At 31.7% G+C, this 13,164-nt stretch overlaps 1 protein-coding gene across 5 annotated transcripts in view; it reads right to left on the bottom strand.

Moving 5' to 3' along the window:
* Positions 1-13,164, bottom strand: part of CASK (peripheral plasma membrane protein CASK) — a 665,459-nt gene that overhangs the window by 48,495 nt on the left and 603,800 nt on the right. For 3 of the 5 annotated variants that reach the window (XM_089639496.1, XM_089639497.1, XM_089639501.1), the window contains 2 exons: positions 11,272-11,322; positions 1,006-1,125 (listed from right to left, as the gene is read on the bottom strand). In XM_089639496.1, the coding sequence (XP_089495622.1) occupies positions 1,006-1,125; positions 11,272-11,322 (171 nt within the window). The remainder of the gene's footprint in view (positions 1-1,005; positions 1,126-11,271; positions 11,323-13,164) is intronic. The other 2 variants (XM_089639498.1, XM_089639499.1) reach the window with 1 other exon arrangement.

Genomic DNA, 13,164 nt, shown 5'->3' with positions numbered 1-13,164 from the left:
TATATCAGATATAAAGAAAGACCAGAATAAAGTTTTTAATCTAATGTCCAAAACTTAAGATAAGTCTTGTATGGGGGGGACAAATACGAAATGATTTCGTGGCTTCAAAACTCTCGTGACTACCACACTGCAGTTATTTCAGAATTCAATCTGCAGGAGAAAGATTTCTCATATGAAAGCCAGTCTCCAAAGAAGAGGTAGGTACCAGAAGAAGAGGTAGGTACCAGAAGAAGAAGTAGGTACCAGAAGAAGAGGTAGGTACCAGAAGAAGAATGTTGTTGAAAATTAAGTAATTAATGTTCAACGTTGTTTCCAAAGAGGACAAAGATGATTTTTCTATCTACGTATATTGTTCACGCTATTTTGTATGATGTTATTTTGTCAAGTTGTGGAATAACGGTTGTAAAATTAACTGCAGATAAATAATGTTAGTTTTGTGGGACTTCGACAAAGATCTAGGTTGGTCACTTGTATAGGCGCATAAGCATAATTTATTGGATTAGTCCCACTAATTCCGAAAGAGATTTACAATCGAATTTGGCGTCTGGAAATAATGAATGGAATTATCTTTCGGTTATAATTCTATCAATAAAACAAATGGTTATTCTCTGGACCGAGTTTATGGAGAATTGTATATTTTAGTACAGCTATGAATTTTTGTGTAAAAGTTAATTAAAGTATTTCAAAGTCTCTGTAGAAAAAATGTATTTTTAAAGGAATACTGTGACTTGATTACAAAGAGTAAAATTTTGTGGTCTTCTTTAATTGCGTGCTAAAATAATGTATAAATATAGAACTAGAACTGTTTATTTGCCCGAATAAAGTGAAATAAAATAAATGAAAGTAAGAAGACACAAATCATTAAATATATTTTAGCTTACCTATAATTATACGATAAACTTAAGTACGCATAATCATAACTATGTAAGTGAACTATATTATGATAATAACACAGCTTATAGTTGACGGAAACGTGAGATACAAAAGAAATATGAATGGACTTACGGGGTAATTTGACGACCTCTTCGTAAGTCACCAGGTCGAGTTGATCAAACACGGCATTATGCTTGGCCAAGTACTTGTCCTTGTACTGCTTCTTCTTGCGGGCAAAGATGGAGCAGTTGACTGGAAAGAGAAGAGCAGAGGAAACAGCAAAAATTAGAAACATGTTACTTTTAAATAGCACAACACGACTACAAAATCGATGAAAGAAGAAGGATGGGTTGCAAGACAATCATTTTACTTAGGGAAAACAAACATACTCTATACTGATATTGTTAATAATAGTTTGATTACCTTTAAAAAATTGAGACAGGATTTTTTTTAAACGTCCATAGAGATATACTTCTAGTATTGGTGTATCGTTGATTGGTTCGTTTTATCCTCTCTTTTGGTTACATGTTTCGTTTACAAGATTAAAGGAGGGTTTAAAATGAAGCTCTCAGCAATAGGATCATAATTATCATTCATATATCAGTTTTTGGCTGTTAAATACGAATATAATAGACATAAGGTTCTATAATTACGTATTTAAGGGTTCAGTACATCTTGCACGTATTTCAAGATAAGGGTTGAATGACGTAAAGCCCTAAAGTGGCACTGTAACAAACTTTGAAATTCGACCAAAATTATTCTATTGATTGGAAAAACATCGTATATTGTGGATACTTTTTCATTTAAAAAGGGTATTTCGACGTTTTTTTCTGTAAAGGTCACAATCACACGGTACATACACGAGCAATAAAGCTCCAAAACCAAACAAAAAATCGAATCAATTCATATTCATTCAATTACGAAAAAAAATAAACGGTTGAATGTTTTTCCCCCTCAAAGAATGTCAGCAAAAAATAAGTGAAAAAAAGTGTAAATTTAAAAAAGAATCTCATTACCTACATTTAATCTTACCTACTTCACAGAAAACAAATGTTCTGATTGACGCAACTAAAATCACAATATATACCTGTAGTTTGATCGGGTTTTCTGTTTTATAATTTGAACCTCATCGTGATTACTTTCACATCGCAACGTCATCTACCCCATTAGATAAGGAAGTTCTAAATATCCATTTTACTGAAAAATGATGAGATGCCATTATTTTCTCCCATTTCTTTCAGTCGAAGCCGCAGTAACAGCTAGTAGTATGTTATAATCTAATGATAGATAACCGTAGTAGTTTCAAACTCATTACTTGAAACTTGGTAAATTATTGACCTACCAAAATGACTTATCAGACTAGGTAAGGAAACCTAACTTATAAATTAATATGTATAATATAAGATGTTCGGCTTCTTGTTGGAATCAATTAAGATGATATACCGTTACAAGGGGGAAGTTTATGGAGTAAGTTCGTTGATTAAGACTTTGTAGAAGTGTCGACGTCTGTCAGAACATAATTATAATATTTACAATAACCAAAGTTTAACTTTTAGCAACAGAAAATCGTTAAAAAATCATTAAAAATTTTCTCGTGAAAAATTTTCTAAGGCTATAAGTTTTTACGGTTTATATGAAATATGTAACAAAATTTTACGTAAAACGCTCGAAAATGCGTTAACTGGTTTTCAAACTGCGTATATTTTGGTATGTATTTCATAGAATGTAAAAGATTACAGTTTGATAATTTTTGTCGTAAGAAACTGAATACTCTATCCCAACTACCCGTATAGAATTTACGCATATATAATTTGTAGTATTACTCGAGTTCCCAAACTTTTCAAGTCATTTCAAGTACAGTGCCATTTTGAGTGGTGACCCTTAAACACTAAACTTGTTCATTAGGTACCTTTTATGATTTATTTGTTTTTTATTTTAATAAAATAAGTCTTTCGCCTGTTTTCACAGAAGAGTGAAAGCAGAACATAAAATGAATTAAATACTTAAAGCATTCGTTAATAATAAAATTAATTGGTTCAAAATATTGTGTAAAAATTGATTGAGAAATTATTTACACACTTTTAAATGTTCCATTAATGGGTCGTAAGAATGCTTAGTACAGGAAAATAATTTATTAATGGGGACTTATTGGAGTAATCGTAAGTGTAATGTGTGTGGAGGTTATGTAAAAAAAAAGTTAACGAATCGAGGCTAGGACGGGTTGTTTCGGAGAATTTGAACAATTCATCAAGTTTCAAAGTTGATTTTCAAGTTGTGTGAAAGATTTTTTCAAGTTCTGTTATTATTTCAGTTCTGTCAAGCAACTAGCCTATAATGATATAATAACAGAACTTGAATAGGACTTTCACAGAACCCGAAAATAAACGTTGAAATTTGATGTATTGTTCAAATTTTCCGAAACAACCCGTCCTAACAGTTCACAATGAAGTTCTTACAAAACCATTGTGGGGGATTTTGGAACTTCATTCCGATTTAAGGGTCTCCCCGTTAAAGACGCTTACGTCTTTCCCAAGTTCGCCTTCTGTTCTGATGATTTTGTCGCCTGCAGAGGGGTATAATTCCGATCGAATATTAGAACCGTGAATATTGTGACGTCATATTGTTGCCTAAATATATCCACCAATGAAAAACTCTGAAAATCTATGGAATAAAATTTCAGAGTTTTTCATTGGTGTATAGTTTAATAAGTAGGCTCCGAATGAGAATAATAGTGTCTATATATTGGCATATCTATGATTTTTAGGACCAATTTGTTTTATACAAAAAGCCCGAAGATACTAATCTAGTGAGTGGTTTATTTAAAAGATTTATGAAATAAGAATAGATCCGAACAATACTCCAAATATGATTCGGGTCAGATGAAGAGTCCGCATAAAGAAACGATGTATAAATATGAATGAGGCAAATATTTCTTTGTCATTTTATCTTCTCTTTCAAATGACGATGGTTAGTTAGTTCGAAAGCATTTTAAATGCGGAAAATCGTTTAAATAGAAAATAATGGATTTCGAAACGAAAGCGTTTTTGAAATATTTTATTTTGTGAAACTAAAAGTTCTGCTCAAAGTAAATATTAGAAAAAATAGTTCAGTACAGCAATTACGTGGGGAAAATAATGGAAGAAAATATTGATAGATCCATATCTCACTGATACAAGTATGTAGGTTCCACTAAAGTAAATATAGATTTGTTTTTTTTCTAATAATATTGGTAATTACTTGAAGAAGGTAAACATTTTTTTAGTTTTACATCGATTTTAATATTAAAGAAATATACATGAATAAGATAAAATTCGAGAAGTAAACAGGATATCCTGAGAGAATATTTTTTTTTATCTCAGGAAGAAATTTTATCAAATTGAAAATTCTCAGGTTCCGATCTTTTTAATTATATTATCGTAAACATCTCGCAGGAAGTTGTGGATACCATTAAAATTAAAATGCCGAGAAACAGTATCAAATTAATGAAGTTGATGGTTTTTTGACTAAAGACTCTGAATAAAATCGACGCACAATGCACGTATTTAGCTAATTTGGAAAAAATAAACAAAGCTATCAGAAAGTTGTTTATCAAATTTAAACGACAAAAATAAAGCAATTGACTTAAAATTTGACACCTTATTTTGATTAAATAACTAAAAATTGTAAAAAATATGTATTAACTAAAATGGACCAGTGAAAAATCTCGGGATATAAATTTTTTTGAAAAGGACAGTTAGAACTAATTTTCTAGTAAAAATATTTTGTATTGTATTATTTTAATTTTAGTGGTAGGTAAAAACTTTTACCCTTTTTAAATTATTCTTCATAAAAACAGTTCCAATCTTAATAACACTTAAATCCTAAGCAAATTTGAGATAAATCAAGGTGAATAATTTCGCACAGGAATAAAAAACATCACAGATATGTTTTGATTGATTTGATTTTTTTTTAAATTTTATCCGCTAGAGGAGATTTCACTTTTTAGTTTTTTTCTATCATAGTTGGAAATTAAAAAAAAAACATTATTTTGGCTATCAAAAAATATTAATTTCCACAGCACAATATTTTATTTTTATTGTGATATCTAAGATGTTTAAAGTTTGAATGATGTATTGTAATGTTGATCTACGCTTCCCTCGGCCAGTTGATCTATAGTTTCCCCAAATTGGAAAATGTTGTAAGATATCTGAGGTTCTAAAACTAAAGAAACACAGCTATAATTCAAGCAACGTTATGATTCTGAATGGTGGTCTCTGATTGATCTCTCGCTAAATTGATGCTAATTATACCTTCCATGGCGAAACGAGATGTTCCTACCATGATCATTTATTAAAATAGTGTTATCACAACCAAACTTTATTAGCCGAAGTGTGCATTCCGCTCTATCACGAAGGTTGTTAAAACGAAACAGCTTGTTTGTCAAATTTGTGGTACTCAACAAACAGAAAAAAATTTAAGATTCTCACGCTCAGTACAAATAGAAAGATTTTAAAATTATTCAATAGTAAAGCAGGAACTCGAAGAAAAAATATCTTACAATTTCATCCTCGTAAACCCAAAATTACAATATCTGTTCCGAAATCGCCGAATCCTATTTTGCGGGATTTAAGGAAACTTTTAAACACACATTTCTAAAGTTGCGAGCTTACAGGAACTGGATCAACTTAGTTTACATTTGAGTTTGCGAAGCAAATTTTTTCTGCTAAAAAATATACCAAACATTTACAAGGATGCGCGAAATGGTTCTACAATTTTACTTTTCCTTATTTTCTTGGAGAACTAACTGTAAATACTTTATACTTTTTCAGTTTTTTTGCTGTCTTCTGACTTTTGGGTATTTAACGCGTTGCTGGGGGGAATATATATTTTACTTGGGAAAGAAATAGTCAAAGATACCCAGAATAAAGTTTGGTGAGACACTGTGAAGGTATTAAACAACAATTGAGCATTAGTTTTTACCAGAGAAGAGAAAGTTGTAGTCTTGTTTATAAAGATAGAATAAAAAGGTAAGTAATGAAGGTATTATTATTTTATTTTTATGTTGACGAATAAATTTTCCAAAACGATTCAAAATGTGCAATTTTCGATCTACAGCCAAAATGACGTGTTCGTTCTTATTCCTGAATTCGGCGGCGTTGACGTTACACCGGGCAACTTCAGTGACAACCGTATTACCAACTAGTGGCGGTTTCTATGGCATAAATGAAGTTGTAGCCAGTTGGAAGCATTTCAGAATGTGCGGTTTTTTACCCCCCATCATATAGATTTATTAGTCCGCGTTCGTGTTAAATTAAAATCCAACTTAAGCCACCTGGAGATATTTTCATTTCAGTGCAAAATTTGTAGAACTGCATAATAGTATTTTGTTACATGTCCTGATAATTTTGTGAGAGCAGAATCGAAAAAAGTGTCCATTATATCGACAGAGTATAATGGACACTTTTTATACACTAATTAGATTCTTACACGCCCGTTCAACGTTGGTCTGGTAAAGCCGGCCTTGAGCCTAGTTTATGGCTATTTTAACCAAACAAACGCCATTGTAATAAAACATGTTTTTACTGTTCTTGCCATTTATGTTATGCACCAACGACTCAGTACGAATTATTAATGCAGAATTTCAAACAATTTACGAGAAAATTAAATTTGAATAGAACGATTCGAGAAAGAAATAAAACAATTTATTGGAAATTTTCTCGAAGAATAAAAATCAAGTAGCTACACCGTCTCAAATTCGCTATAAAATTGAATCACCCTGAATGGAATTCTTAGGTAGAATTTCCAATGAAAAAATAAAAATTTATTCGAAAATCAGACATTACAAAACTCAATATCATTTTATAAAGCCGTTGAAGCATTTATACAAATCGCCATTTAAATATTCAGGGATAGTAATCATCATCAAGTCTAATATTTATTTTCTTTGTTTCGCGGTGCGTTTAAAGGTTTGTTGTTAAGAAGTTACGATTCCTCTTCTGGGAGATATTTTTAAATATTACGAGAACAGAACGCACCTGAGAGTCATTATTATTTTTATGAGTAAGAAGGAACACGCCCGTAAAAAAGTTGGACTCGTTGAATGTTCATTAATTATGAAGAATCTCTTTGCCTGTGAGGGGAATAAAAAATACACAAACTTGGCTTCGTAACTTTGGGTATACAAATGGAAATGCTGCATAAGAATGATGCACGTAAAGGATTGAAAAAAGTCAAGAAAAATAATAAAAATGGCAGTTTGGAATTATTCTTACAAAATTCATATTAATAATATTGAGCGAATATAAAAAAATCTTCGTTTCATAGAAAACAGAAGAACAAGAAAATTAACATTCACACAAAAATTTCTAAAATATAATAATTATTAGATGTTGCAAATAAAAACCTTAAAAATACTATGATGAAATGTTCCATCCGGCTCGAAGGACCAGTTTAACGAGTATTAATTTTGTTGGTATCAATGAAACAAAAATATTTTCATCTCGGTTTCAGTTTAAAACCATTCAGTATGAATGATTGTTTATTAGTGAAATCTAATAATTAGTAAATTGAGCCTGTTTTAAGGCTCAAGTTGTTAATTTAAGAAAAATCAAACGCATAAAGTGATCAGTACGAAAAAAAAATGAGCGAGCGGGCTTGGGTAAGAATGCGTATGCTATAGAATCAGCACGTGTTTGCAAAATATCTGGAAGGCGGATGTAGTTAACCGCCTAGTAAGGTTAATATAACATTAATGGTTTTTTAACTAAGCCCCCGCATTTCCAATTTCTACCGATTTATAACAAGTTTCTCTTTAACTCTTAAGTTTTGAAGTTCTAAAAAAATGTGTTATTTTTATGATAATCTATACATTTGTTATGCCGAAACGATAATTATATGAAACTCACTCTATAGAAAAAAATCGCAAAGCTCCGAAAATTGTTAAAAACACGTTTTGTTCTTTTATTTAATATTTTATAGGCATGAAAAAAATCACAGTGTATCTTTAAATGCTCTATTTCAAAGAGTAATTTTTTACTAAATATTTTAATTGTTATCGTTTTTTTAATATTAGCGCGCTCCCTCTAACATTCGTATTTACATATATCCCTTTCAAACCATCTTTGAATGCTTACTACGGGGCCTTATTATTTAATTGATTCTATTTAATTTGTCTTTTTTTTCTTTAGATATTCATGAAAAATCATCCCGCGAAAAAACAGGCATAAAAGCTAATGGTTCTAACACAAATGGACGTTGAAACAAACCAATTAAGTCAGAGTTCGAAAAATTAACAAGCCAAAAGAAAACACTGTAAAAAGTGTCTTTTCCATTTTCAAGCAGAACTGAAGTAAATACTGAAAAAATAAAATACCAGAATACAAAAATAAAAAATACCGTCGCGCTTAGGAATACAATATGGTATACGTGGAAGTTTTACAGAACGGGAAAAATTTCATAAGCTGTGATATTTATAAGAGAATGTGGGATAAAGTCCACAAAGCGGGATAAATATGAACCAAATACAGGACCACAAAGGAATCACTAAAAAAATACAAAATAAATCCTCTTTATTGTGCGACATCCCTTGAGGTAGATTGCTTCGTCACCTCAGACGTTACAAGATTTCTCACCCTTGTACATAAAGAGATCGTAAAACAATGTTTTATGAGAAAAGGCCGAAGGTTTATTTGTTTATTCCTGTTTAAATTTAACGGGGTTTGATTTGTAGAAATCCATTAATTAACGTAATAATGAAGTATATTTTAACTTGTTATTGTAGTGGAAATGTGTAAATTGACGACATCGGTTGTCTTTCAAATCACAGAGATTATCTTTCCATTGGCCTACAAAGGTATTATCAAATTCGGAAAACCAGAAATACCGTTTTATAACTGTGGGACAATAAAGTCAAGGTGTCAGGTGTTTGACTCTCTCAGCGTAAAACGAGACAGATATTTCATATAAGTATCAAAACTTACGTATTAGTTTAATCTCCTCTCTCACATCTGAGATCGCTTTAATTGAGATCAATTTAATTTATAAATTCCTGAATGGCTTAGTTTGTCGTCTTTATAAAGACGTACTTGTATAAATGTATTGCTTTTCTGCTTTCTCTGTGTTTGTTTTATTTATATCATGTTGTCTCCCTCTAAAATTTATTTTATATATAAGTTCACACTTTGTACTTCTTGTTTAATAATAATTTATACCCTGAAGATGCTTGAGTAAAGCGAAACCGGTCGGTTCTAAAAATTGTTAAAAACTCGTGTTTTATTTAAGTATTTTATTTTATTCTTAAATAAAATATTTTCGGGCGCTTACATTGCTAACGCTGTCTAAACCTTATGAGATACATCAAAATAATGTACTACGGAATTGTATATCTTAAGAAGACCTAAAGAAAAATATGACTTGGCATGTGTCCTTGTCTTAAGGATATCCCTCAGCAACGGCAGGTATACGTCAGCTAGTATAAAATAGGCAGAACAATCTCCTGATTTCTGCAAATCAATTTGAGAGGCGGGTATGGGAAACTCCGCCCCGGGTACAATTTATACCCGGGCCATGATGACCGGATAAATCATCAAAATGATAATTCATCACATCTTTACAAGGTTATATAAAGTCATGGAAAGTGATGAAACAAAAACTTTATTATCTGGGTTAAGTAGGTTAGGTTAGGTTAGGTTTAAATTTTTTTTTCATTGTTTTTAATGACTTTATATCACTTTTTAAAGGTGTGTTGAATTGTCGATGTGTTGATTTATCATGGAACCCTAAGCCATAGATCACTTGTCAGGGGTGCTCAGGTTTATGGGGGGAAGATTTGTCCGGGTCTTGGCAGCGCATGCGTCTGCCCCATATACTGCATGATGGGCCCGATCGAGAGACTGGTTGAGGGAGGTTTTTTGACTTCTTAAGCCGGACTCTTTCGACCCGTCGCTGTTGGAGGGATGAATTCATACTCCCGTCACTCCTGGATACACTGACCACTAGATTCCTACCCACCCCTCATACTTTTTCCTTTCAAAAGCATCCTCTCCTTCTTTTCCATACAAATACCCTCCACACAGCATCCCCTACGACGACATAGGCTCTTGTGTAGAGCTAATGAAAAAGATCATTATTTTCCAAAATATATGTACGTTAAAACCAGAATTCACATTTCATTTTTTTTTAAATCCAGGCTTCTACGAGACACGAATTAAAAAAAATCCTTCCAACCGCACCTCCCGTAACCCTCCTGACAACGTTAAAAAACCTGACGGTGATATATTTGTAGTTCTCCTGGCTTTACATTGCACTAACTGTGGAGTTTTTGCTAGTGTAACATAAAGACTAATTCTCTCTCTTGTAGTACACGTAACGATTTCAAATAATAAATGCACGCCATAATCTAGCCGACTTAAAGTGGTACGAAAAAATAACCAGCTTCTTAGGTAGTAAAAGATACGTAATGTATTCCTTCCAATAAATCTTCATAATTATACACACAACCTGTGTAATTGCATTTCAAAATATTACCATTCAAAGGATGACAAGAGTTTTCGAAAGGCAATTTATAGGATTTAAGACCATACATAAAACATATCACGTTCTTAATGGTCGATAAAGGCCGACGAAAACTTCAAATAAAACCATAATAACACGTACTCGTACAGTTCTTGGAAAACCTGTACACTCACAAGACAATCATGCAACATGACACTAAATCACAAAAAGAGGAAAGATTTGAGCAATTTATAAGTAGACTATGACTATTAGCAATCATAACACATTTTTATTTTAAAGACTTAAACATTTTATTGGGAAAACTGTAAATTTGGATAACACATGAACATTAAAGCAGATTGATTTTTTACAAAATTAACAAAATTTTCATCGTTCCCATTACATGTTTGTAGTATTAGATCTTTTTTATATACAGGTCTAAGATAATCAAAGCAAAAAATTAGTGTTAAAATATTGTAAATAAAAAAAGTGGATATAATAACATTACGTATTTGAGAACAAACATTGTTTTCTGGACAAGGGTAGGAATGAAAGATAAAAAAAATACTTGTACTTTTCCATGGTGTTCTGATTCTGTTTGTTGGAAGAATAATTGTATAACTGATGTAGTATGTAATGTACATTATAAATTATAAGTTTGCCATACATTATAAACAATATTCTAGTCAACTAAAGTTTAGTTTATTTTTTTTAAACTAAAGAAAAAGGAAGGAAGGGCTAATTGCTATAAAATGCATACATAATACAAAAAAATAAATAAACAAAAGTAAGAGATGAATAAACATGCTTCTCGTGAGAGATCTATTGTGTACGAAGGATTGAGTTTTGTAGGAAAGGTGTAGACGTGCAAGGAATTATGTGCTTAATGAGAAGAGAAAATAAGGTAGAATGTGGTGGTGATGATACCTGTAGTGCTGTCACATCCTTCGGTGTGGGATACGCATCCGGGTTCCATCTCTTCGCGAGCACAACGCCAACAAAACAAAACATTCAACACAAACGAAAGGGGAAGATGAAATGTTTAAGTGATAACGTGAACACTGATAAGTGGTACCCTGAACACTGATTACTGCTAACTTGAACACTGAAAAGTGATAACAGGTAGTTCAAGAGCATTGGTAACCTAAAATTTAATACGTAGAAATCCTAACAATGAAATACGGTAACAGGCAGTTCAAGAAAAAATGGTAATATGAACACTGATAACTGGTAACTAGAACACTAGACAGTTCAAAAATAAAAGTGGTAACTTGAACACTGAAAAGTGGTAACAGGTATTTCAAGAATATTTTAAACCTAAAAACTGACACTTAAAAATCTTAACACTGAAAAGCGGTAACAGACAGTTCAAGTACAAATGTGGTAACCTGAACATTTAGATGTCTTAACAAACAATTGATCAGAAGCAAGAATTATGGCCTACTAAAGATGGTAAACTAAATAAATAAAAGTGGTAACAAGTTCAAGTATAGTGGTAGTCTGAAAACTTGTAAGTGGTCACAGGTTGATTAGGAGCAAAATTGATAAGTGGAAATTTATGCCATACAAATTGGGAAAACGTATTATAATGAACGCGGTAAAATGAATATTGTAAATTACTGGTTATCTTAACCAAAATTCTTACTTGGAAAGCAAATAATAATTTCGTAAATACAGGAAGTAATTGTGGTTACATATTCAGTTCAACATGATTACTTAAATATTAAAAAAAAATCGGAAAATAAAATCGGTAAGAATCTGTAATCCGAATAACGCTAAATAATTTAAAATAAAAACGAGGTGGAAAGTGTAATTAAGTTAATTTTTTATGCGATTGCCGACATTGTACGCTTCGATAATATTCTCTGTAAGAATTGTTTTAAAGTGCGTATATAAATAACACTGCATAAATAATGGTGGAGCGTTATTAAAAATCATTATGTAAAGCTGCGCAAACAATTTTTGCATGTTTGTAGGAATTTCCTGAAAACATCAAGAGTTATTTGTGTCAACATCCGGAAGATTACTTCTGCGTCGAGTGTTTTCACGGCAGATAAAAGAAACTTGTGTAATATTTTTAAAGCTCATTCTTATTTTAGTGTTTTATCTTTGGAAACTTCAAAGGGCGTTAAATATTACGATGATAACTACCTCGTAAACGTTACACAATAATAAATTGTCGTTTTGGTGAGACTATAATCCTCGAAGCCTTAGGATGTTTGTTATCTCGCGAGTTCGACACATAAAAAGCTGAGAAATGTACAGCCTACGGAAGCTCTACCACCCAATAGAAACAGAATTAAATAAACAAAAATACAATGAGCTGAAGTAGTGACAAAAACTGACAAGTATATAAAGGTATACAAGTTTTCTTCTGTGATCAAATTAAAATGTTCATTTTACGATGTCATTGATGTAAAAGTGTGATTTAAATTTAAAATTTCGAATTATTGTGTTCTTATGCAAAAAAATATATAAAAATAAATATAGGTTGTTATTTTGTGATTATCATACACATAAATTACAAGTCAGTTTAATACAGCATGAAATGATATGGAGGAAGAGGGTAAGTGGTACTGACCCAGGGGTTGGTTGGTAGCGCAGGTTTCCCTAAAGACCAGAGCCATCCAGAAAATTCTAGAAGATAGACAGCTATGCCAGTTTCAAGAAAAAGGCATGCCACATTTAAGACAACTAAAGTATTATCCAAAACACCGAAGGAATATTATGGAACTAAGTACAAAAGAAAACACACCAACATATTATACATAGAGGGTTGAAATTATAACCACAGAAATGCAACAAATTTATAGAAAAAAT

The sequence above is a fragment of the Hesperophylax consimilis genome, chromosome 14 (genome assembly GCF_061612785.1).
Source record: "Hesperophylax consimilis isolate HC1 chromosome 14, BYU_Hcon_1.0, whole genome shotgun sequence".
In the NCBI taxonomy this organism is placed as follows: domain Eukaryota; kingdom Metazoa; phylum Arthropoda; class Insecta; order Trichoptera; family Limnephilidae; genus Hesperophylax; species Hesperophylax consimilis.
Note: the sequence above shows the minus strand (reverse complement) of the source record. Positions and strands in the feature narration are given on the sequence as shown.